The sequence below is a fragment of the Pleurodeles waltl genome, chromosome 4_1 (genome assembly GCF_031143425.1).
Source record: "Pleurodeles waltl isolate 20211129_DDA chromosome 4_1, aPleWal1.hap1.20221129, whole genome shotgun sequence".
In the NCBI taxonomy this organism is placed as follows: domain Eukaryota; kingdom Metazoa; phylum Chordata; class Amphibia; order Caudata; family Salamandridae; genus Pleurodeles; species Pleurodeles waltl.
In genome coordinates, this window is record NC_090442.1 from 885,214,343 (window position 1) to 885,241,945 (window position 27,603).

General features: G+C 45.6%; 1 protein-coding gene across 2 annotated transcripts in view; it reads left to right on the forward strand.

Annotated features, from left to right (window-relative positions):
• TRABD (TraB domain containing) overlaps positions 1-27,603 on the forward strand; it is a 251,994-nt gene that overhangs the window by 77,875 nt on the left and 146,516 nt on the right. For both annotated transcript variants that reach the window (XM_069229632.1, XM_069229634.1), the window contains exon 4: positions 23,798-23,964. In XM_069229632.1, the coding sequence (XP_069085733.1) occupies positions 23,798-23,964 (167 nt within the window). The remainder of the gene's footprint in view (positions 1-23,797; positions 23,965-27,603) is intronic.

Sequence of the window (27,603 nt, forward strand, 5' to 3'; positions counted from 1 at the left end):
TCTACCAGTAGGGGGTAATCAGCCCTTTCTGTGGGGACTGGCCCTTTATTGAAGTGTAAGTGTGAGCCTCTCCCCTCCCCCACCCCTCCACCCTGTTGCATCCCTTGAAGGCCCATCAGAATGCAGATGAATGCAGATGAGAGCTTTGTCACACCCACCTTTCCTGTGTTTGTGGCTGTCTAGAAGGAATGCACAAAGTGTAGCTGTCACCTAACCCAGACGGGTATTAGAGACAGGCTGCAAGACACACAGAGCAGTAAGACCAGAGGAAAAATGCCCACATTCTAAAAGTGGCACTTCTAAAATAGTAATGCTAACCAGTAAAGTGGAATTATCATTCCCATTCTAATGATATGAAACCTGATGTAGGTACTCCTTCCTGATCAGGAATTACAGCTTAAAACCCAATGCTAGCTTATGAGAGGAGTAGGCTTTGCAGTAGTGAAAAACAACTTAGTTTTTTCACTACCAGGACATGTAAGATGTAAACGCACATGTCCTGCCTTTTACCTACATTGCACCCTTCCCTAATGGCCACCTAGGACCTACCTTAGGGGTGGCTTATATGCTATAAAAGGGGAGTTTAAGTCGAAGTGGCAGTGAAACTGCTCACACAGGCTCTGCAAAGTCACTGGGCCTTACATTTATCTGTCCTTATGACTGAGTGCATTTGGTAGAGCCTGCTCTGAGAGTAGTAAAAGTTCTGATGGACAAAATAGCTTTTCTCCATACAATATTCAGGGAAATTCTAGCAGCAGTGTGAGTGGTCATAGGGAGATATAAGAACACTGCTGCAACCTAAGGGTGGAAAGGCAGGCTTGCCAGAGAGCCTCTACTCTGGATAGTAACAGTGCTGCTGAAGAGTAAATACTTAATATTTCCTGAAATAGGGTTTGATCCTAACGTTGTCTATTGATGTTTTCTTTGGAGCTGCAAAGTCAGTATGACCTGGGCAAATGCCAGATCTGCCAGTACCTCTAAACCTCCATGCCCTGAACTAAAGGTTTAGGTATAATTGTTATAATATTCTCTACTTACAGCAAGAGCTGAAAACTGTAAAGGTCTCCCAAGTCTGCAGAACACTTACAGGACCCACATCACATGCTTTGAGGACACTCACTCACAGGGAAATGGGAAGTAGTGTAGCAGAGGACTCAAGGTATTTTTGTACATTGAAAGTGGAAATAGGTACTAGGTTCAGAGTAGTTACATTTTAATGTCGCCACAGAAATTACTATGCTCATGTGAGATTCTGGACAGTTGTCGGTGTTTATTGCATGAACTTAGAACTAAACCCCAAACAAGTTATCCTGTGTTTGTTGGAGGATGCATAGGCTGCTATAGATTTCTCTTAAATGGTCGGTAGCTAAAAGTCATGTACAGGTCCTGGAAAAGAACATTGCCCTTTTGCTGTCAGTGTGGCTGAGGGGTCGGATTAATGAACAGTGTTACAAAGCACAAAAAAGTGTGTGCTTTGAGAGTGCAAGTGAATGTATTATGGGCTAAACTGAATTCTGAAGTTCTCTTCAGGCCAGTGTTTGAATGTAATTTGGTGATCCAAAAGTTGAAAACTCTTCTGTACAGATTAATTTATTGGGCAGATGGTAAAGCTGATTTAGAGAGCTGGAGTTAAGAGGAAGCCGGGTGTAAACTATGGTGCTCATATCTTTAAAAGCCCTACTTGGGAGAAAAATAGTGGTGCATCAAATTAAAAGCTAAAATAAAAGCTGCTTAACAGGTAGAATGTTTACAGTGGGGAGAAACCTGTTATGCTGCACTGAGGCCTGAAATAGGCATCAACGTCCTCGTAGAAGCCCCTGTTTGTCTTGCACTAAGCGAATGTCCCTGTAATCTGAGCCCAGTTATCAAAAGATAGAGCAGTGCTGTGTTTCTTATGGTATGAATACAATCAGAAGTGCAGTTTTAGTCCTCTACGTCCTTGCTGAAGAGACAGTTGTGCCCTCCTCCTCTACCACTGTGTCAAAATGGCAGCCATCCTATCAAAATTGAGAGGCTTGTGATCACATGACATAAAAGGAGCAAGTGGGGAGTAGCATACAGGGATTGAGGCTATTGGCTTAATTGGCAGCCCAGAGTGATTGACAGCTTGGACCTATACTGCAGTTGGAGGATCGGGTGGGGCGATTTGTCAACTTCCAGAACACCTGTCCTCCCAGCAAGTAAGGGTTAAAGAAATCCCCTGCTGGACATTGTCCAGGGTGTCAGGCAAGAGAAGATGGAATGGCCTGTAACACTTGCTTCTAGGAGAGATATTGTGCTCAGTGTGAGCTAATTGTCTCCTTCTAGTGGCATTTTAACATTGGTGAGTACACAAAAGAATTGATGTTCCGAAACCTCAGTGACACCTGGCATGAGGACCACAGCCACTACCTTGCTGGGTGACTACTTTCACCCTAGCCTCCAACACCACAAAGGGACTAATGACAAATGAATGAGTTGCCTCTGGCTGTTACCTGTTGACTGACTTGTCCAGGCATGGAATGGCCCTCCTGAACAGGTTTCACAAAAGGTGGCTAGTGTGTAGAATAAATTTACGGTGCTTGAGTGCAGACTAATTCTGTGATGTCAGGGGCAACAGACACAGAACACGGAGCCTAATCCCTGGAAGGAATGGTCATCAAATCAGAAGACATAACCCACAAGCCGGAAGCAAATGGGTATGCAACTTATTTTTTAAATTGTGCATTAACTTCTTTTATCTTGCTGGAAGTCAGATTAGAGAAGCTGGAGAACATAAGAAAAACTGTCAATCTTAAACTGATTGTTTTGTTTGTGGTTACCTAAAATTGGAAGTGACGTGCCATGCTTGATCTTGGAATTTCTTAGTAAAGGAAAGTGACCCACAGACTAAACACTACCTAATTTGGTTTACCACTGCCACTAGACTGCTAGTGAGAGGAAGGTTTGATGCCAAGAAGGGGCTAAAACACTTATTACACTAATGACCTTAGAGAAATGTTATTGCAGTGGGCTTTCAAAAAAAAAAAAAAAAAACGTAATTTTGGGCAAAAGGTTTTGTTTTTTCCAGACATTAACCAGGTGACAACCGTTTTGTTATCTCTTTATTAGTCACAAAGTTCAACTTAGAACGAATCAGGGTGACCATCAAAGAATTACTATTTACACAAGTTGATGCATCTGCAAAATTCTTACTAAGCCTTAAAGCATGGGACTGAATGTATCACAAAGACTCCGTCATCTAATAGATCTGTTGCCTAATGTTTCACATATTGCTTGCCTTTCACCCGATGGCTCATCTCTTCCTCTTATTTTTAATTTTTATAAAAATATATTTTTTCGTTAATGTCCTGCTGCTCAAACCCTTAGTCATATAATGTTCGGGCGGTAATGTTAAATGTGTTGCTTAATGCTGCTCTCCATGTTCCTATTATCCTATTTAAGGTGATTACCATTGCTAGTGATATTGTTTTTGCATGTATAGAAATCTTTGAACCTATCTTGACATTCATAAATAGTATGCTTTCTATTTTTTATTGTGCTGCTCCTCTGACAGTCATAACACATCTCTGAATTATGTTGACATTTGCTTTTTCCTGGAAATTCAGTCACACCATTTTTTTGGGAAATAATTGCATAGCGATGGTGGATGAAGGAACATAGCTTTTGCATAGTCTTTAAAGGTGCTTGTAAATAAACAACCCATGGACGGAAAGTGCCAGCCGTTCTGTATATTGATTGAATGTTCATCACTGCTGCAAAGAGGGACTCATTCTACAATTAAGGGAAGCACAAAGCTTCAAGGGCCTCCTATCAGAGGGTGGAGTTTGAGCTGGGGAGCAGTGTTAGGCTTCAGATCTCAACGGTCTCATATTCATCGACCTCCTCACAGCAAGGTTCTGGATGCTTGGCTATTGCTGAGCAGCACAGATTCTGTACTTGCATGGCAGTTCACCTCATGGATTCCTTGAGCGCCAGCCGATATTTTTTCCTGAGGATGTAATAATTTCTAAATGTGAGACAGCCAATAATTCTGCCCCTGCTCCTCTCCTTCTGTTACCCACGCGTTCAAAGCGCCCTGAGTAAAAGTTGAAAACTTCATCTGCAGCAGAAATTAGCTTATATCCATTCCTTGGGTGGTTGGCTCACAACACAGCTGACCTCTCAGATTCAAAGTTGGCCCCTAATGTTTGGATAGAATCATCCCGCTTGAAATGCATTTTATTTTCAGGGTGCTTCATCTCCCTGGCCCTGAGTTTTAGGTGACATTTTTGTTTTCCCACTATGTATTACTCTCAGACGTTTCCAAAGCAGCAGTACAAAGTACAGGCTGTGGGGCAGGAGGAATTTATTGTGCCCAAGGTGTTCGATCTTGGCTTTGCCTTTGGCGTTCTTTTGTGTGAATGCTTTATATGGTTGAAGGTTAAGAAAAGAAGTCTAGCACATTGTTGGTGAGCAGCATGCCTAAATCGTGTAGAACACTTGCTATGAGACTTATGGCCTGTTTCCCACACACCAAAATATACCGGTTCTGCCAGAATCTTAAAATTTCAGACAATGCACAGAAAAAATAATGCTCAAGAAAAAACTAATTGGCAGAATCATTGTGATGTGAAATGCACTAGTTTGAGTTCTGCATGTACAAGGTGATGATACTGGAGTCCATTAAAAGCTTGATGTTGCCCTTTGACAGAATAGCAGTGTGTTTTGATCCCATGCCCATAGTTCACATGGCTCCACACATAGTCTGCCATTTTATGGCACTGAATTCCTTTTCAGCATCCATTGACCATACTATAGTAGGGCTTTCTAGATTATTTATTATGCGTACACTCAGCGGTTATGAATGCAGTGAAGTGTCAGTCTGCTGGCCCTTTGTGGAATGAAGCCCAATAGATTTGGGTGTATCAAGGAAGAAAGGAAGATGGGGCAGCAGCTGGATTGCGAGCAACTCTGCAGGAAGTTTTGCCTCCGCATTAAGAAGTGAGATTAGGTGCTACAAGAGACATTGCAAATTGAGTTCCCCTTTCTTGTGTTCTGGCACATCAGTTGCCATGGGTCCTTCCACTCTAATGCCTTCAAAAAGCTGTTGTAATTGGGGAGTGTTTGACAAACATTGAAAAGTTCTGTTAGCAGGCTGTTTTGGACATAGACTTTCCCCAGTTGCAGCTGGCTTGTAGCCGTTGCGGTTTCTTTTGTGTCCATTGTTTTTTGTGTTTCGCACCTATCTGCATTTGTCACGTGGAGCATATTCATTCAACCCACAAAGGTGTAAATATCTGCCTTGTTGATCTGGGATCTCAAGCTGTAGAAGGCCTCGTAGTACTTTGCTCACTTCCTCCTCATCTGCTGTGAACCTGTGGTTTGCTGGAGTTGTGTGTCCCTTGTGTGCCGAGAAGCTCCCTTACGTCTGATCAGCCATGTTGTTGGTGCCCCATCTTTACTTCCTGATTTGTACTTTTTTTCCAATTCCCTATGTAATAGTGTAGCTGCTCCAGAGACTACTTTGTTATAATCATTTCTGAGTCATTCTAGTGTTTTGGTGTCTGCTGCATTCAAGAGTACCAATACCTCCCCTCGGCTAGAAGTATTTTCACCTCCAAGTCAAAAATCATTGCTATCTGAATTTGTATTTTCAAGTGGATTTGTGACATAGCCTCACCTTATTACAATTTAATATGCTTCTCATGTAACTCTGGCTTCAGCAGCACCCATGTTCTCAGAAAAGTAGGGGGTACTCCAAATGACTAAAAAGTAAACCTTTTGCAGTTCCCGGCCATCTTGCCTCGGTCTCTACATCAGATACCCCTGTACCTTTAGTAAATATGAGCAGTCTGAAATACCTCCAGCCATACGCTATAAAAATGTAATATAGTAGTCCACACTTTCCTGACAAAAATACATAATCTATCCTGGATTCAATGTGATATATGCTTGAATGAAACATTTTTTTGTTGCTCAGTTCTCTGGTGCACCCATCACACATTTCTAAGTCTCAGTGCATCAGGAAATTTTGCAGTGTTCATGGGAGGTGTTTCCAACTGTCAACTTGAGTCATGAACAACTGGGAACTGTACCCACAAATTCCCCTCTCCTTCATATTCTCACAAAACAGGTTTCAAACTGCCTGCCACACCAGTGCATAAAGTCCCTGTCACCTCAAATTGTCGTTATTAAGTGTGAATTATACCATACAAAAAAGGAAATATTTTGTCTCCAGCACCAGTTTCCTTTTATTGGGAGGTGGGGGTTGGGGGGGAGAGGGGCGGTGCTCAAGGAAAGTATGTCATGGTTAGTGTTAAATTACTGTCTATGGTGAAACAGAGGAGCAAGGATATTTTCTGTCATTCGTTATGTGGGCCTTTGGTGATTTACACACACTGCACATCAGTGGAGCCATTGTTGTGTCATTTCACTCTGTGTCCACTATTCACGTATTAGGAGAATGTTGTTTTTCTCCAGTGTCTATTTTGGCTTTCTCAGGCAAGTCAGTTATTTCGTCCTGGACCGACCACTGATCCCCTCTTGTCTGCAGATTCGAGCCTTCCACAACCATTCTCATTGTTCTGGTTCTGTCAGTGTTGTGGTCAACCTGAACATAAACTCCTTTTCCATTTTTTGCTAATTGAACATGTTTTCTTATCCTTCCAGCCAGGGCCATATCTCATGAGGTGTCAAATATCTTTTCCTCCCTTGAGGAGTTTTGCTGGGTACACTGTCATGTATTTCAATCCCATGCCATTCAACTTTCTTTTTGCACCAACAGTATTCTCCTTTTTACGATGCTGCACTGCTTGGTTTAAGTTCACAAAGAAGAATACCATAGTGTTTTCTTAAAGGTTTGTTCCAGTTTGTTGGGCAAAATAGAGAATGGCATGTCTGGGCTCTATAGTTCAGTAATGTATCTGTTATAGCTCTTAGAGGAACTATGGATGACTGTGGTTGGCTAGGGATTCGGTGGGTTCAACAGAAAGGGACTGATTGAATCCAGTTCTTTGTGAACATTTCTGTTTGAGTCCCTCCTCCTGCTACAGAATGCTTACAAATTGAATATTGTTTATTTGACCTCTTCTCTCAGCATCTTTGGTGGTATTTGGAGGTATTGCCAATCTGCAGTAAGAGTTTTGGCTATTTCCCGAAGTTGCTTGATTTCGGACACAATTGCCTTTAACCCTGCATCCATTGTCCCTACTCCAAGATTTTTATGAAGTTAATATGCAACGAGATGTGGTCCACATTCATGGAGTCTATCTTCTATTCCAGAGAAGCTCTTGATTTATGAAACCCTTGTATGACTTCCTTCAGGGTGGTGTGTGGATCTCCTTGATGGTGGGCTTTTGTTCTGCAAGGGTCTCAGACTGGGGGTTCAGATATTTTCAAGGTAGAGGTACGGTTATCACCTGTGATGTTCGGATAAATGCCTTTCTGGTGAGAGTGGAGTATCTTTAACACTGTACAGCATATTGCTAGGCCACTGGTTTTCTTCTTAGATCCTGGCAGCGGGGGTTGGGGGGCACAGTTTAATACCTATCTCACATGGTATGCATGCCTTAATTAGTACAGCAATAACCATAGATGAAATGTAGGTTTGTGTTTAGGAGATACAACATGAGGGTTTGCTAGAGAATGCCACCAATTGTCTCTCAGCAAACTGGAGTCACTGGATTACCACTGCACATCTTCAAACCCCAACCTGAGTCTACTGTGATGTTGTCACCCACCTTACGTCATGATGTCTCTTTGCAAGGTTTATGTCTCAAGGCAGTGTGGAGGCCCAAATGACACCAACCTGGTCAGAATCATTTGGACCCTTTTGCTGCCTCTTCAGTCATTTCCACTTCCTGCTTACCCATGTGTTTTTCAGCCTTTTGTTACTGCTTGTTCTCAATCAGCCCCTGGTGAACAAGTTCCAGGACATGCAACCGGGCTCGTCCCTCCTTCAGTTATCACCTGTGTCCCATGACGGAACAGATCACAGAACAGCATGCCCTGTGTGCCAAGATCCCTTTGTGTGGTTCTCCTGATCTTGTTCCTTGGCAGGTATCTTGCTGATACAGATTGAGGGTGGAGGGTCACCTTATCTGTACTACTGCAGCATGGTCTGTGCCCACAGAGTTTTCAGCCACAGCCCTCTCCTGGCCCAAGTGACAGGTCCTGCTCACCACTCATCAGGATTTTTAAAGATCATTTGCCAAGCAGGCTGGAGCTCAGAATAATGCGGCTGTCATGCTACGTGCTCGTCCAGCCCCCTCAAATCATCCCCAACCCCTTTCTGTGGGAATCCATTGTTAGTAATGCTGACATTGATGATAGCTCCTTCAGTGACTGATGATCCAGTGGACACAGGTAGTGCCTCATAGGTGATTGCAGCTAAATCACCATGTTATATAGACACCAAGCACTTCTGTATGAGACCCTATCGGCTGTTTCACCATACCTTAATCAAGTAACCTCAAGATTTGGTATAATTTACCAGTACTAAACAGCCATGTAAAACATTCCTAGAAGCAATACTCGACCAGTTCCTTAAAGCACTCATAAGGAAACAATTAAATGGCTACTGATTGTCTATCTGGCTTCTCCACTGATTAAAAAAAACTACTGTCTGATAACCACCTGCTCAGTCTTGATCCCACGTGGCCACACTTAATCGATTTATGATCTGCTACATCCACACCCAGCGAGGTAAAATACTATTTACTTATGACTTTCAAGTGAGCTTCTCTATGTTGGATTTACACCATGCAGCCATCCTCATTTCTTCTTTTGTTTTTTGGTCAGAGTATTCTCCCATTTGATCTAGTAAGTGTATGTCTGTTCCTAGGGTTTGCAACAAAATTATAAAGGGTGGTGATCGACCCTCTTGTTGCCCAAGGAGTTCTGAACAGGTGCTTTACAGCCTAGAGACTTGTTGGCCTCTGCTTCAGGGCTGGGTTAAAATACTAATACTTATATCACACACATTTGTATCCTGAAGTCACTTGCACTGTTCAAAATATTTAATATGGCCCTTGTTAATAAATACGTCCTCTCTATCCATCCATCTAAAATGCTTTCCCAATAAGTATAAAATTGTTGTGCTAGATACCATGGACTCTCCGTAAAGTTGCATGTTGATCCTGGCCAATTCAAGAGGGCATGAACATTCACCATATTAGCATTTTAATGTCACAAAGATGGAGAATGTTAGTTTGGACCAAAAGACATTAGTAAACTCCCACAGTGCATTATTTTTCAGATCCATTTTAAATGCCTTTACCCATGGTTACACAAAACACTCGAGGCTCCGAACGATTTTAGTCTTTTTTTATATCTGTCAAGAATCATTTTCCTCTCATGCTTGAGATTTCAATTACCCTGGCATGTTCTTTAGCTAGTGTCATCTGTTTCAGTTGTGTCAGAACCCCATCACGGGTGAATCAAAGTAAAATATTACATACATGCAAGCAAGCTGCATATGACCTAAAAGGGCATCCAGTGGCTTAACATTAACAAACCTATGGACAATTGTTGTCTATCTTGTTCTTTCCCTTACTTTGAGTTCTCCATTATGCCTGTCTTGAACGGTACTCTTGATATGTTAAGCTGAATTCTAACCAAGAGTTGACATGCATCCAAAAATTAGACTGATGGCACTGACATCAGGGCTATGGCACAATCTCTCTAACTTCACTTTTTTCTATAGTTTCTTGTGATTTTCCCACAATGTTAGCTCTTCTCTCCGTGTTCCATTCCTGGAGAGGTAACTGCAGAGGTGTATTCAGAGAATGAGAAGAACGAGATCACAACACATATTCAGAAGGTTTCAACCATTTACCTCCAAATAGTCAATAACTGGTGATTCGTAAAAGTGCAGATTTGTTTGGCAAATTTGGAAATTCATAATATCACATTGTTCTGAATTCTATGTCCGGACTGGAGGCGACGATAATGCTTTTCTTTCCTCACTGTATTCAACCAGCAGCCGAGTCAAGATAAACAGAAAGATTAAGTTCGATGGCATCTGTCGCTGTAGATACGCATGTTTTGCAATAGCTCGCCATCTGGTGTTGGGCCGGAGTGTTACAAGTTGTTTTTCTTCGAAGAAGTCTTTCGAGTCACGGGACCGAGTGACTCCTCCTTTTGTCTCCATTGCGCATGGGCGTCGACTCCATCTTCGATTGTTTTTTTTCCGCCATCGGGTTCGGACGTGTTCCTGTCGCTCCGAGTTTCGGAACGGAAAGATAGCTAATTTCGGAAGATTTTCGTCGGTATTGTTGCGTTCGGGATCGGCGTAGTTAGATTCAACACCGCATCGAGGATCGAAGAGCTCCGGTGCCCTTCGGGGTAGTTTTTCGATCCCCCGTCGGGGCCTGGTCGGCCCGACCGCGTGCTGAAGAACGCCGATGGAACGGACCCCGTTCCGTTTCTGCCCCAAATGCCACAATAAATACCCCTATACAGACCAACACTTGGTCTGTAACCTGTGCCTGTCACCTGAGCACAGTGAAGACACCTGCGAGGCCTGTCGTGCGTTCCGGTCCCGAAAAACACTCCGAGACCGTCGAGCCAGAAGACTTCAGATGGCGTCCGCGCCGACAGCCCACCTAGAGTTCGAGGAACAAGAAGAGGAAGGTACCTTCTCGATCCAAGACTCAGACTCCGAAGGATTCGACGATACACAAACCGTGAGTAAGACGTCGAAAACCACACAGAGGAAGATTTACAAGGCCCAGGGGACGCCACTGCCATCAGGCCATGGCTCCACCCATAAATTCGGTGACCGACCGTCGGCACCGAAAAAGGCCCAAACAGTGCCGAGATCGTCCGACTCCGGTCGAGACACCGGCACGCAGCCTTCTCGGGACCGAGAAAGTGCTGGAGACAAGCCTCGACACCGAGATGCCGGTGTGGACACGGCTCGACGCCGAGACAGCGGCACCGAAGAAGATCGACGCCGAGAGGTTTCGGCCCCGAAAAAGAAAAAAGTCACCTCGGAGCCGAAAAAACACGCAGACAGGGTTTCGGTGCCGAAACAAACTGCAAGCGACCCAGCTTCAGGCTCTTATACAGAAGAGCACTCGCTAACCTCCCAAATGCAAAAGCATAGGTTTGAGGAAGAGCTACAATCAACTGATGTGGACCATACGCAAAAGCGTATTTTCATACAGCAGGGGACAGGAAAAATAAGCACCCTTCCCCCCATTAGAAGAAAGAGAAGGTTGGAGTTCCAAACTGAACAGACACCACAACCAAAAGTGGTGAAAAGAGTTACCCCACCACCCTCTCCTCCGCCCGTGATTAACGTCTCACCAGCACAAACTCCATCACACTCCCCAGCTCACACCACCATAAGCCAGGGTGACCAAGATCAAGACGCATGGGACCTATACGACGCCCCAGTGTCAGATAACAGTCCGGAGGCATACCCTACGAAGCCATCTCCACCAGAGGACAGCACTGCGTATTCTCAAGTGGTGGCTAGAGCAGCACAATTTCACAACGTAAGCCTCCACTCAGAACAGGTCGAGGATGATTTTTTATTCAACACACTCCTCCACCCACAGCTCATACCAAAGCCTGCCTATGCTCCCTGGTATGCTCCGGCACGCAAAAGAAATCTTTAAGGAGCCGGTCAAAAGTAGGGCTATCACACCAAGGGTGGAAAAAAAGTATAAGGCGCCTCCTACAGACCCGGTTTTCATCACTACACAGCTGCCACCAGACTCTGTCGTTGTAGGAGCAGCTAGGAAAAGGGCCAACTCCCACACATCTGGAGATGCACCACCCCCAGATAAAGAAAGCCGCAAGTTCGATGCAGCTGGTAAGAGAGTCGCAGCACAAGCTGCAAACCAGTGGCGCATCGCGAACTCCCAGGCACTACTTGCGCGCTATGACAGAGCCCACTGGGACGAGATGCAACATCTCATTGAACATCTGCCCAAGGACTTACAAAATAGGGCAAAACAAGTGGTTGAGGAGGGACAGACCATTTCCAACAACCAGATCCGCTCCTCCATGGACGCTGCAGATACAGCTGCACGGACAATTAATACATCTGTAACTATCAGAAGGCATGCATGGCTCCGAACGTCTGGATTTAAACCAGAGATTCAACAAGCAGTTCTCAATATGCCTTTTAACGAAAAAGAACTGTTCGGTCCAGAAGTGGACACAGCGATTGAGAAACTCAAAAAAGATACGGACACTGCTAAAGCCATGGGCGCACTCTACTCCCTGCAGAGCAGAGGCAATTACAGCACATTCCGTAAAGCACCCTTTCGAGGGGGGTTTCGGGGTCAGAGCACACAAGCCAGCACCTCACAAGCAACACCGTCCAGTTACCAGGGACAGTATAGAGGAGGTTTTCGGGGACAATATAGAGGAGGGCAATTCCCTAGAAATAGAGGAAGATTTCAGAGCCCCAAAACCCCTACTACTAAACAGTGACTCACATGTCACTCACCCCCTCCACACAACACCAGTGGGGGGAAGAATAAGTCATTATTACAAAGCATGGGAGGAAATCACTACAGACACTTGGGTTCTAGCAATTATCCAACATGGTTATTGCATAGAATTTCTACAATTCCCTCCAAACATACCACCAAAAGCACAAAATTTGACAACACACCATTCCAATCTCCTGGAGATAGAAGTGCAGGCACTATTGCAAAAGAATGCAATCGAATTAGTTCCAAACACACAAATAAACACAGGAGTTTACTCACTGTACTCTCTGATACCAAAGAAGGACAAAACGCTGAGACCAATCCTAGACCTCAGAGTAGTGAACACTTTCATCAAATCAGACCACTTTCACATGGTCACACTACAAGAAGTATTGCCATTGCTAAAACTACACGACTACATGGCAACTTTAGACCTCAAGGATGCTTATTTCCATATACCAATACACCCATCGCACAGGAAATACCTAAGGTTTGTATTCAAGGGAATACATTACCAATTCAAGGTACTGCCTTTCGGATTAACAACCGCACCAAGAGTCTTTACCAAATGTCTAGCGGTAGTCGCTGCACACATAAGAAGGCAGCAAATACATGTGTTCCCATATCTAGACGACTGGCTAATCAAGGCCCATTCGTTAATAGAGTGCTCAAATCACACAAATCATATCATACAAACCCTCTTCAAACTAGGGTTCACCGTCAATTTCACAAAATCCAAAATTCTGCCGCGCAAGGTACAACAATACCTGGGAGCCATAATAGACACATCAAAAGGAGTAGCCACTCCAAGTCCCCAAAGAATTCAAAATTTCAACACCATCATACAACGCATGTATCCAACACAAAGGATACAAGCAAAGATGGTACTACAACTCCTAGGCATGATGTCTTCATGCATAGCCATTGTCCCAAACGCAAGACTGCACATGAGGCCCTTACAACAGTGCCTAGCATCACAATGGTCACAAGCACAGGGTCACCTTCTAGATCTGGTGTTAATAGACCGCCAAACTTACCTCTCGCTTCTGTGGTGGAACAACATAAATTTAAACAAAGGGCGGCCTTTCCAAGACCCAGTGCCACAATACGTAATAACAACAGATGCTTCCATGACAGGGTGGGGAGCACACCTCGATCAACACAGCATACAAGGACAATGGAACGTACATCAAACAAAACTGCATATAAATCACCTAGAACTTCTAGCAGTTTTTCAAGCACTAAAAGCTTCCCAACCAATAATAGTTCACAAATACATTCTCGTCAAAACAGACAACATGACAACAATGTATTATCTAAACAAGCAAGGGGGGACGCACTCCACGCAGTTAAGCCTGCTAGCACAAAAGATTTGGCGTTGGGCAATTCACAACCAAATTCGCCTAATAGCACAATTTATACCAGGGATCCAAAATCAACTCGCAGACAATCTCTCTCGAGATCACCAACAGGTCCACGAATGGGAAATTCACCCCCAAATTCTGAACACTTATTTCAAACTCTGGGGAACACCTCAGATAGACTTGTTTGCGACAAAGGAGAACGCAAAATGCCAAAACTTCGCATCCAGATACCCACACAAACAGTCCCAAGGCAATGCCCTATGGATGAACTGGTCAGGGATATTTGCTTACGCTTTTCCTCCTCTCCCTCTCCTTCCTTACCTGGTAAACAAACTCAGTCAAAACAAACTCAAACTCATATTAATAGCACCAACTTGGGCAAGGCAACCCTGGTACACAACGCTGCTAGACCTATCAGTAGTACCCTGCATCAAATTGCCCAACAGGCCAGATCTGTTGACACAGCACAACCAAAAGATCAGACACCCAGATCCAGCATCGCTGAATCTAGCAATCTGGCTCCTGAAATCCTAGAATTCGGGCACTTACAACTTACCCAAGAATGTATGGAAGTCATAAAACAAGCCAGAAGGCCATCCACCAGGCACTGCTATGCAAGTAAATGGAAGAGGTTTGTTTGCTACTGCCATATTAATCAAATACAACCATTACACACAACTCCAGAACATGTAGTGGGTTACTTGCTTCACTTACAAAAATCTAACCTGGCTTTCTCTTCCATTAAAATACACCTTGCAGCAATATCTGCATACCTGCAGACTACCTATTCAACTTCCCTATATAAGATACCAGTCATTAAAGCATTCATGGAGGGCCTTAGGAGAATTATACCACCAAGAACACCACCTGTTCCTTCATGGAACCTAAATGTTGTCCTAACTAGACTTATGGGTCCACCTTTTGAACCCATGCACTCCTGCGAAATACAGTTCCTAACCTGGAAGGTGGCATTTCTCATCGCCATTACTTCCCTAAGAAGAGTAAGCGAGATTCAGGCGTTTACAATACAGGAACCTTTTATACAACTACACAAGAATAAGGTCGTCCTAAGGACCAATCCTAAATTTTTGCCAAAGGTTATTTCACCGTTCCATCTAAATCAAACAGTGGAACTTCCAGTGTTCTTTCCACAGCCAGATACCGTAGCTGAAAGGGCACTACATACATTAGATGTCAAAAGAGCATTGATGTATTACATTGACAGAACAAAAAACATCAGAAAGACTAAACAACTATTTATTACATTTCAAAAACCTCATGCAGGAAACCCAATATCAAAACAAGGTATAGCCAGATGGATAGTTAAATGCATCCAAATCTGCTACCTTAAAGCTAAACGACAGCTGCCCATTACACCAAGGGCACACTCAACCAGAAAGAAAGGTGCTACCATGGCCTTTCTAGGAAACATCCCAATGCAAGAAATATGTAAGGCAGCCACATGGTCTACGCCTCACACATTCACCAAGCACTACTGTGTAGACGTGTTATCCGCACAACAAGCCACAGTAGGTCAAGCCGTATTAAGAACATTATTTCAGACTACTTCCACTCCTACAGGCTGATCCACCGCTTTTGGGGAGATAACTGCTTACTAGTCTATGCAAAACATGCGTATCTACAGCGACAGATGCCATCGAACTGAAAATGTCACTTTCCCAGTGTACATCTGTTCGTGGCATCAGTCGCAGTAGATTCGCATGTGCCCACCCGCCTCCCCGGGAGCCTGTAGCAGTTTGGAAGTTACCTTCAACTATTTATATATGTATCATCTCAACCTTAAATAGGTGCATACTTAGTCACTCCATTGCATGGGCACTATTACTACAATTCAACTCCTACCTCACCCTCTGCGGGGAAAAACAATCGAAGATGGAGTCGACGCCCATGCGCAATGGAGACAAAAGGAGGAGTCACTCGGTCCCGTGACTCGAAAGACTTCTTCGAAGAAAAACAACTTGTAACACTCCGGCCCAACACCAGATGGCGAGCTATTGCAAAACATGCGAATCTACTGCGACTGATGCCACGAACAGATGTACACTGGGTAAGTGACATTTTCATTTCCCATCACTGCTTGGGGTAAAAGTGACATTGAGTAAACATTGTCAACCAATCAACAGTCTTTAATGCCAACATAGTCCATTGTCGCTGTTATATCCTCCTCTTTCTTTGCGGCTCCTGCAGCCGAGCTAAGTACATTTGCCATTCGTGCAGTTATTGCAGTATTTTGTCTTCCCCCTAATATAGGTACTCCCGACTGCAGGCCCCCCTTTTGCTTCTCCGCAGCCTGCCTCCCTTACTCGTGCCTCGGTGCATCTGGGGCCGATGCAATGAGGTCCTCCACCTCTAGAGGGCACCGCTACTCAAGCACGACTTGCACTCCATGTAGGAGGCTGGCTCTTTATATAGTTTTAAAAGACAATGTTCACTGTGAAGAGAATCCAGGCCACCCACCCAATGCTCTAATTTTTATGGTAGCTTGGTCGAGCAGTTAGGCCAATCTTTGAGACGTTCTAACCATTTGTTGTATTCACAGTATCAATAAATGTGGACACACTCAAAAGAATAACTCGCGGCCAATTTATAAAAACACTTCAGATTTTTATAAATTTTTTAAGTCCAAGATCATAAAAATTGGGTACTTTTTAACTTTCAATTGTTCTTGTTTCGGTGCATAATTACTCACCATAGGAATCAATGGGAGAAAACATTAAAAATGCATGTAAAATCAGGCAATGCGTTTACCATTGTCTCCTTTAGTTTTTAGGTCAAGATCATTGGGATGTTTTGTGGACCAGCCAGAGATGTTCAGGCAGCTCCCAGTTCCAGCGAGAGCAGCTGCTGAAAGTCCTTGGAGAGGGTGCAGAACCTCGTCGGGGGACCACTTGGAGAAGCACTGAACAGAAGGGCTTCAAGGTGAGTTGGTGGGTCCCCTTGGAGTGTAGAGGTCGCAGTGGGTGGGGGATCCTTAAAGCACAGCCGGTTCTCCAGTGCAGGGGCTAGAGATGCCAGGTGCCGAGCAGATAGGTGAGCCAAGGGCTATGCGCAAAGGTGCCCTTGGAACCAGGCAGCAGGTCATTTTGAGGGTGGATTGCAGGTCAGCAAGGCCACTCTGGGGTGTGGTTCTTACATTTCCTGAATTCCCTCGAGTGGAGCGTGCTTCTGGTTCTCGGTGAGTTTGGAGTGGACATTTCTTCTGGGTATCCATTGGGGGTCCACTACCCCTGGCTGTTGCACAGTTCAGCCAGTGGAGGTTGCAGTGCCACCAAACTCAGCACACTTGCAGGGCTTGTCCTCTGGGTCCGTCAGGTGCAATTTAGTCCGGCTGATTTGTCCTGTTCCTTGGTCAGCAGCCCGTCAGTGAACTGGACTTCACTGGTATTAGCTTCTTTGTTGCAGGGAGTGATACCTTCACTCTACACAGAGGTCCTTGGCAATTTTCTGAAGGATGGAGGTACTCTGCGATTTTGTAGTTTCCGTCCCATGTACAGTTAAACCCTCAGCAGCAATTATCGAGTCCTGGGTGCGGCAGGCAGGGTTTTGTGCCTTTTTCTTTGTGCAGAAGGTGTTCTGGTCTCGGTACTTGGGTCTTCTTTGTTACTGGCCTTCTTGTGTCCTTGATATCTGATCTGCAGGTCTATGGATGCCCACTAAATACTGCATTTAGTAGGTGTTTAGGGGAGTTCCTAGTAGTGACCAATGGGTCATCTACCTTAGGGTGGCTACACCCACTATGTGACCACTTCCTGTGGGAAGAGGCCCCTTCCTATCCCTGATTGGCTATTTTCCTACCATGCAAGTTGGAGGAAAATGAAATGGAGGGGTCACCTCACATGCAACACCGTAAGGGTGCTGTAGGCTGGGGATGGCCACTCCTCCTTTCCTTTGTGCATTTTCCCACCGTTGCACATGCCAAAAGTGGGGGATTGCAATTGGGGCAGCCATTTGCTGCTAGCAGCAGGGCTGGGGGTTGATGGTGGCAATTCCTTTGAAGCTCGCAGGCAGGGCTGTACACATTCCTGGGAGAGGAGGTGTAACACCTAATCCCAGGAAGGGCTTTGTTTTCTGAACCCAGAGAGCAAAGGCTCTCAGCCCAGAGTTTCAGAATCTTGCCTGGTGGTGGCAGGCTAGTAGTGACAGTCCAGCAGCCATGCCAGGGTTAGTTGGCTTTTACAGGTGTCACCTCCAAGGTGGCCCCTAGGTACCTCTTGCAATAATTCCAGTACTGGCACCAGTTTGGATGTATTCTTCTGAGTTGTTTGTTACCAAACAACCCAGGGTTCGGAGTGGCAATCATGTAGCTGTGAAACCTGTACTGACCAGTGTCCAGCACATGCATGTAAAAATGCTTCTCTGTTCACTTACCATGTCCCAGGTTTGGCAGTGAAACAGTAGGGGCATATTGCTCATGCATCTATGCCCACACATGCAGTATAGTGCACCCTACCTTAGGGCTGAAAGTCCTGCCAGAGAGGTGACTTACCTGTATTGCATGCAGTGTGTAGTGGACAGGTCACACAGGTTTTGTGGCAGGTCAGTTTTGCATTTTAGGATTGCCTCAGGACACTCAGCCTGCAATGGCAATGCTGGGTGCACTTGGATGCAGGGTCCCTGAGGGTGGCACAGTGTCTTTTGCTCAAGGGCCTTCCCTTAGTACACCATGCCCTAGGTACCTAAGCACCAGTTACTAGGGATGGACTTATAGTGGCAGCTAAAGGTGTTGCCAATTGTGGCAATGCATAATAACAGTTTTGGGAAAGAGATCGTGCCCTGGCAACCTGGTTAGCAGTGGCCCTTGGCACTAACAACTTTGAAACCACATCAGATACAAGGCAAAAAGTGGGGGTGGGGGGCTAACCATGTCAAAAGAGGCACTTTTCTATACTGGGAATCATAGTCAGCGCACACTGCATAATCTAAACTTTGCTGATATTGCAGCAGCACAGCCAAACAAACTCCTGATTTCCACCAGTTTCTTGTCCCCCTCCCCCCCTCCCAACCTGGAGGATAACGGGGGGCTGTATTTACTGTAATAGACATGCTCAAGAGTCTCGCTTGACACCTGCCCAGGTGGTGAACTGCCCTGTTGAATGAACAGGGTCTGTGAGGTGTCACAGGGGCTTCCCCCTGTTAGTAGCCATGTGTGCCTCCAACATTTGGCTGGGAGACCCCTGCCCCAATATCACCCTCTAAACGTACCTGGTGCTTCAGACCTTCCCTCAGGCACTGGTACTCCCAGTAGGTGCTGTCCTCTCAGTGCTCCTGCATAAAGAAAACACCATGAGTGACACAGAGGACAACTATATGGAGGAGGAAAAGGGGAATAACCTCCCAATAGATGGTGACTTCTTCAGCATTATGGATGCCTGCAGTGAAGCAGGAGGTGTCCCCGCTCCCCCCCTCCCCCCCCCGGAGCAGAAACGTATGCAGTTAATGGAAAACTGCGCCAGAACCCCCCCACCACAGGTGGGAAGACAGTTCGGGGCCAACGCACCCTCTACCTTTAGGGGCAACCACACCTCCTGCCCCACCTAACCCCAAACATAAGAGGGCCCCTGACTGCAGCATCAACATGAACGCATTTGATCTGTTAAAGAAGGCCTTTATGGCACATTGCCTCCTGACAGGATCAGACACCTCAGTACCAGAGGCCCCAGGGATGCACCCCTTCCACCTCCAGCACCAGATTCTCCCCTCTCCTTCCCGCAGATGCAGACTCCCTAGCCTCGAATGGGGACCAGGACATGGGGTCCAGTCCATGGCACCCTTCCCCACAAGCCCACGAGTCCCAGGCGGAAGACTAGCCCCAAGGGTCATCTGACATACTTGCCCCAGATCTCCTCCTACATCCCTTTTCGGCTAAATGGACCCCGGCAAACAAGGTAGAGATTTACATTGTGATGCGGCTGCGCAACCTGCTTGACAAAAAAGTTTGCAACTGCATATGGGTGGAATGCCACTGCCCAGCCCTAGACGACAAAGTAGCCTTTACCCCTGAGGTTGATGAACGCATGACCACCTTCTTTGGTAAATTCATGCGTGGCCCTAAAAAAGGGATTGCCAGGACAAGCTTCTGGACGTCCCAGGCCCCCTGACTCGTATTTTAGACATGGCATTGGACGCAAAAGCCTCTGGTACTCTTATCTCCCCAGATGTCCTGTCCGACTGGGCCCAGAGAGCCATTATCTTCCTAGGCAACGACAACTGTGCCATCTCTACCAAGAGGCGTTGTTCACTTCTTATAACGATTGTTCCCAAACTGGAAGACCTCGCCACGTCAGAGGCAGGGCCATTCTCCCAGTGAGATTTGTTTGGTGACCTATTTGTCCGCGAACTAGGTAAACTTGTATAGACCTTTACATCACTTAACAGGGCCCAAACCTTGTTCAAGCGTGTCTTCACCCCCTGGGTTTTCTCCAGGGCCGGCCGTGCAGGGGATGCTCGGTTGGTCGCTCGCAACCACAAGCCCCCAGCAGGGGCTATGCTTTGAAAAGAGGACAGTACCAGGAAGCTTCCAAGTTCGGGTCTTTCTATTCGACCAGCCCCTCCCCCAGGCGCAGAAGATCTCAGAGCGGCTACTGGGACAGAGGCACCCCCCCCCCCCCCACCCCCTCACCCCCATCTTCCAAGGTGTACTCCAAACAGTGCAGAGTTTCCTCATAGAGTTTTTGGGCTCTCCCACTCAACGCAGCCCCCTCCCTCCCTTTAGTGTTTTCGGCCATAGATATGGCTTGGTAGACGCAGAGGTGGCTGACCTCTTGCACAAAAGAGCGATTGTGGAGACTTCTCCCCACCCAACAGGCTTTTCAGCAATATTTTTCTGGTGGACAAGCGCAACATCAGTCAACAGCTGGTAATCAACTTGAAGGAATTAAACGAGTGGCGGATCTACCGCCACTTTAGGATGGAGGGGATCGATCTCCTACTGGGCATCCTTCAACCCAACGATTGGATGGTGCATCTGGACCTAAAAAACGCCTATCTAACTGTCCCAATCTTCACCTCGCCCCCACCGCCACTTCCTCCCATTCCAGTGGAGGGGACAGATGCTCAAATTCACATCTCTCCCCTTCAACCTCTCCTCCGCACCCTGGTGCTTCACCAAGGTTATGTAGCCTGTGGTTTCGTTTCTCAGAGCCTGAGGTGTCCATCTCATAGTCTACCTGGACTACCTCCTCCTTATAGGGCAGTGCCCCCAAATCCTGGTGTCACACCTACGTATGGTGATATCCCTCCTGGAGTCTCTCCGGTTCATCCTCAGTGGACATAAATCCGTTCTTAACCCTACTCAGTTTCTGGTGTTCCTAGGTATCGTTGTGGCCCTGGTTCGAGCCGTCTTAAGTCTTCTCTTGCAGAAAGTCAACAAGATCAGACACAAACTGCGCAGAATGAAGGTCTCTCTCCAGTTGCCAGGAATGTGGGCCTGTTGTCTTCTTACATTCAGGCCATATTCCTGGGCCCTCTACACTGTTCAGCCCTTCAACGCCTCAAAACAGTCCATCTCAGGAAGGGTCTCACAAGTGGTTCCTCTATGGCAAGAGGTAAGCAAAGAATGACCAGGCGATATTCGGTTCCTCACACAGACTTGGTTTTCAAGTCAGATGCCAGCAGCTTGGGTTGGGGAACGACCTGTAGCCCCTTTACCGCCGGAGGACTATGGTCATCTCAAGAACAGTCAATGCACATTGACTGCCACAAGCTCTTTGCGGGCTCATTCGCAGACAGATGTTGTACCAAATGTAGGCAAAGTCCTGTGTCCTCCTGAAAACGGACAATGTTGCTGCAGTTCGATACACATGGGAGGCACTCATTCCAAAGCTCTGTCAGACCTAGCGAGGTCCTTTTGGGAGTACTGCCTGGCGAACCAGGTTTTGGTGATGGCGGAACACCTCAAGGGATAGTCCAATCAAGTGGCTGGCTGGCACTCCAGGCACTTGAGGAACGCTAGTTTCTGGGAGCTGCACCCTCTGTTCCTCTGCGCGCTCCACCCCGTTGGGGCCCCTTCTCAATAGATCATCAGATACTTCAGTTGGAGACTGGATCCTGGAGCAGTCACCACAGATGCATTCCTGCAGGGCTAGCACCGGGAGCAGGGATATGCGTTTTCCCCCATTAACCATCATCACACGCTTATCAGCAAGGGTGTGGAGACCACAGGTGGACCTGGTAACGCCAATCTGGAAATCGCAAGCCTGGTATCCAGTTCTACTAGAACTTTCTTGAGATTTTCCAATCCCTTTACCCCTCCATCCAGATTTCTTCTGAGATCCCAATGGGAATCCTCACCCTCTGGTAATGACAGGGTCTCTTTCACTTATAGCATGGATGATTACCGGGAACGCTGGAAAGTCCCAGGAATTTCGAAGCAGGCTGCCTCACTCCTCTCCAAGGCATCGGCGGACAGTACCTCTAAGCGCTACCAGTCAACGTGGTCTCAATGGCTGGGCTGGTATCACAGCAGACCCCTGGATCAGGTGGGATCCGATGTTGTCCATATTGGCCTCGGAGAGCCTAGCCTACCAGTTAATAAATACTTTCAGGCCTACAATCTCGGCAGGACATGCACCAGTTGGGAATCATCCAGTGGGAGAACACGCCCTGGTGAAAAAACTGATGCTGGATATTTGCTTATCTTTTCTGCCAGAACCCAGATATTCGGCATTGTGGGATGTCAACAGGGTTTTAAACCTGTTCCTGTGATGGCAGGCTAACAAATACCTTTCTAGGAAGGAGCTTTCCTGCCAATCTGGCTACCTTGGTTTTTCTCTCGTGTCTTGCAGACTGGTCTCGAATGTATGGGCTCTGGACATTACAGCCCCCAGAAGGGTGTGACCTTTCACATTTCTAAAAGAATGAAAGACAATTCCCTTGTGGTCTCTTAACCTTCCATTCAGGATTCCCCAAAATTGTGTGGTGTGCTGTATCAAGGCCCATGAGGCCATGACGGACGAGGTCCGGCCATATGGGAAGACCCAATTGTTGATTGGCCTTGGGAAACCCTTTTGTGCTGTGTCCTCTCCCATCTTCACTAGATGAGTCCTCTGGGCAATGCAAGAGGCCCATATTGATACCAAGATATTTGGGACTCATTCTGTCAGAGAAGCTATGGCTCTGAGCTCATCTGGAAGACATCTTCTATGTGGCAGACTGGTCTTCAAACATAACATTTAAGAGCTTCTACTTCAAACTGATCTCCAATATGGCATCGCTAGTGGTGGGGAAGCTTTAAATTAACGTAATCATTGTCTCTCGTCTTGACATAGAATGAAAAATGTCCTGGCTATCGTAGTGGAAAGTTTCAGTTCTAGAGTTGAGGATTAACCCACCCATTAATGGCACGCACATCCCTCTGCTCCACCCTCCCCTTACCTCTCCCACCCCCGGGCTCTGTCCATCGTAAAGGTAGGTAGACATCTTTTTGTACTTGAAACCAGATCTTGATTACTGTCTGCATTAACTTGTTTTGCTACTAATCCTTTCCTTAAGTCTCATATGTATTCTCAGGGCAAGGATGGTTGCAGAGTCATTGGTTGTGTCATTTTATCGTAGGATCTGATGGTTCCAAACAGGAATGAAGATGGTTTTAATAGATCTTGGTCGCAGGAAGAACGAGGAGGAGACAACAGCGACAATAAACTATGTTGGCATTAAAGACTGTTGATTTTTGACAATGTTTACTCAAATGTTACTTTTTCCCAAGTACTGATAGGAAATTAAGTCTTTCTATTTATGTTGGCTTGGCTCATAGTTGAATAAAGTGAGGAAAGAAAGTGTATTCCTCGCTTCCGTGTCCTGAATAAAATTTAAATTTTCTGTTACGATAGCTAGGACATTTTTCATTTGCGGGAAATAAATAGTGCTTCCAATGGGGATGATGCATAGAGACTGCTTAAGGTTGAAATGAGTGGCATTGGTTATCATTATTTCTTAAAACAGAGGAATTTAACCTGGTAGATTGATATCATTTCTTTTTACAATTCTTTCTCTTTTTTTTTGTAGCGGATGCAGATGCTTTTAAACTTCTCTGGGCAATGAAGATGAAAAGGAGACAAAAGAAACCAGCCCTTCCAGAAACTGTGACGGAACTAGTTACTGAGGATGGGGGCAAAGTGTACATAGTTGGCACAGCCCACTTTAGTGACAGCAGCAAAAGAGATGTAGTGAAGGTATTGACAGAGCTACACAACCACAGTTTATATTTAATGTTTTTAAGTTTAGAGTGACAGAAAGTAATGTCAGACCAAATCTGAACTGTCTACTAATTCGTTTTCTGAAAAGAAAATAGTAGAACACCTTTTTGGATGTAACTAATGGAAAAGATGATTAAATACTCCTTCTGTTGTTGGGGAATATTCCATTGATTCCCATGCTTTGGCTGCCCCTTTTTACTAGAAAAGTATGCATTTTTAAAGAATTTATTTCTTGAGACTATATCTTTAGTAAAACGTTATTACAGATTAACCGTCCTTGCTCCCTCCATTTCATTTTCTATTCATTTTCCACAATGTAGCACAAACTGTGTACACGTTACAGGGTCAAAACAGATAAACTATTGAGAAATTACCCCTAAGGAAACAAGCATTGGCAAAGCCAATAGGTCTTGCCTATGCAAGACCTATTGGCTTTGCCAATATGTTTAAGCTATGGTGTACACCAGCGTGGCTGCTGTTCAGCATGGTTAAAATTTTGTGCGGTAGAGCAGAGTGGTGTGGTGTTAAGTGTAGTAGAGTTGAGGGCATGGAGTGTTGTAGAGTGCAATGGTGGGAGTAGAGTGTCGGACACTGGAAGGGTGAAGGATTGAGTGTTGTAGAGTGACATGGCATAGAGTGCCTTGGAATGGTGCGGAGCAGTATGGAGTGGCATGGAGGGTGTTGAGTATATTAGAGTGTTGTACAGTGGCCTAGAACAGAATAGATTGTACTAGAGTGGAGTGGCATAGAGTGCAGTAGTGTAGGAGAATGGCATAGAGTTGAATGGAGTGGCATAATATGGAATGGTAGAGTTGTATGTTGTAGAATAGAGTGGATTAAAGTGGCACAGGGTTGCATAGAGGGTCGTATAGTGGAGTAGTATTATAGAGTGGCATAATGTTTTAGAGTGGAGTGGGCATAGAGTGGAGTAGAGTGTCAAAGAGTGGAGTAGAATTTAATAGAATAGAGTATCATAGAGTGTAGTGTCGTAAAGTGGAGTGTCCTAGAGTGGCATAGAATGAAGAGGTGTAAAGTACAGTGGTGTAGAATAGATTGGAGTAGAGTGCATTGGTTTTGAGTAAAATGGGTTAGAGTGCTTTGGCGTAGAGTGCAGTGAGGGAGAGTAGATTGTTTCAGAATAGAGTGAAGTGGCGTAGAGTAAAGTGGTTCAAGTTAGAGTGGAGTGGTGCAGGGTAGAGTGCAGTGTTGTAGATTGATGCAGTGTAGTGGCATAGAGTGCATTGACGTAGAGAGCAGTACAGTTGAGTGGTGCAGTGACGTCGAGTGCAGTGGTGTAGAGTGTAGCAGAGTAAAATGATTCAGAGAGCAGTGGCATAGAGTACAGTGGTGCAGAGTAGATTGTTTCAGAATAGAGGGAAGTGGCATAGAGTGAAGTGGTTTAATTTAGAGTGGAGTGGTGTGGGGTAGAGTGATGCAGAGTATATTGGCATAGAGTGCATTGACTTAGAGAGCAGTAGCGTTGAGTAGTGCAGTGACATTGAGTGCAGTGGTGTAGAGTGTAGCAGAGTCGAATGATGCAGAGAGCTGTAGCATAGTGGTGCAGAGTAGACTAGATGGCATAGAGTGCAGTGTCATAGTGTGCAATGGTGTAGAGTGACATTGAGTTCAGTAACAAAGAGTGCAGTTTTACAGAGTGCAGTGGCACAGATTAGAGTGGTGTAGTGCAGTCACAGTAGTGGTGTAGAGTGACGTAATGTGCAGTGGCGCAGAGTGCAGTGGGTGGTGCAAAGTGGAGTGGCCGAGTGTACAGTGTTGCAGAGTGGAGTATTGCAAAGTGTGGCAGAGTCGAGTATAGTGGCAGAGAGTGCATTGGTTTTGAGTAAAGTGTTGCTGAGTGCTTTGGAGTAGAGTGCAGTGGTTTAGAGTAGAGTGGCTTAGTGGGCAGTAGAGTAGAATTGCATAGAGTGGTGCAGAGTAGAGTGCAGTGGTGTAGAGTGGAATGGCACACAGTAGATTGTTTCAGAGTAGAGTGAAGTAGCATACAGGAGATTTGTGCAGGGCAGAGTCCAGTGGCATGGGGAGTGGATTGGTATAGAGTGCAGTGGGTATTAGTAGAGCAGGGTAGATTGCACTAGCATAGAGTACAGTGGTGCAGTCGAGAGACGTAGAATGTACTGGCATAGTGTGCAGTAGAGTAGAGTGCTGCAGAGTCAAGTGCTGTGCCATAGACTGCAGTAGCTCTGAGTTGAGTGATGCACACTGGTGTGTTGTAGAATGCAGTTTCGGAGAGTGGTGCAGAGGAAAGTGACATAGAGTGAAAAGGGGCAGAGTAGAGTGGCATATATTGCATTTGTTTTGAGTAAAGTGTTGCTGAGTGCTTTGGAGTAGAGTGCAATGATTTAGAGTGGCTTAGTGGGCAGTAGAGTATATTGGCATAGAGTGGTGCAGAGTAGAGTGCAGTGGTGTAGATTGGAGCGGCACAAAGTAGAGTAAATTGTTTCAGAGTATAGTGAAGTGGCACACAGGAGATTAGTGCCAGGTAGATTGTGGTGGCATAGAGTGGTGTGGAGTGGTGTAGAGTAGATTGGTATAGAGTGTAGTTGTGCTTAGAGCAGGGTAGAGTGGTGCATTCGCGAGACGTAGAATGTAGTGGCATAGAGTGCAGTAGAGTGGTGTAGAGTAGAGTGGTGCAGAGTAGAGTGCAGTGAAATAGACTGCAGTAGCTCAGAGTAGAGTGATGCACAGTGATATGTTGTAGAATTCAGTGGTGTAGAATGCAGTTTTGGTGAGTGGTCCAGAGGAAAGTGATGTAGAGTGAAAAGGTGTGAAGTAGAGTGGCATTGAGTGTATTGGGTCTAAGAAAAGAGGTGGAGAGTGTTTTGGCAATGGTGCAGAATAGAAAGGCGTGGAGTGGAGCAGGATAGATTGCAGTGGCATATAGTAGATTGTTTCAGAATAGAGTGCACTGTCTAGAGAGCAGTGACATAGAGTGCCGTGGCTGGCTTAGAGTGGATTGACATGGAGTGGAGCGATGCAGAGTGGCATAGAGTTTATTGGTATAGTGGTGTAGAATAGAGGGATGCAGAGTAGAGTGCAGTGGCATTGAATGTAGTTGTGCAGAGAAGAGTGGCGTAGAGTTCAGTGGCAGACAGTGCAGTGTTGCAAAGTGGAGTGGTGCAGCGTACAGTGCAGTGGCATAGAGTTGCAGTGTTGCAGAATATTCTGTGCAGTTGTGTATAGTAGAGTGGTGTAGACTGCATTGTCAAGAAATCACCTGTAAGTATGCGTGGCATTCCACTATAGGAGCCTCCCAATTCCATAAGGGAATTTTCTAACATGTTTTTGTGTGTAGCCTGGATTATGATAAAGGTTTAGAATAATAATTGGACCGGTTTTATTTCTGAAGTCCCAATATGTATTGTGCCAGGTTTGTGTGGTAAATTAAATACCAAGCGGCTTAAGCTGAAAGACTTGCCCAGCATCACATAGATTGATAGGACGCCCTTTTTTCCTGACTTTTTTTTGCTGCGGTAGAGATTTACACATATCCCCCCCCAAATGGGAGTTTTGCTATTTTCCATGTCTCTTGGAGGCAGGCCACATCAAAACTCCAGTTCTAGGTCTGGATGGAGTTTTTCGATTCCTGCTTTATTT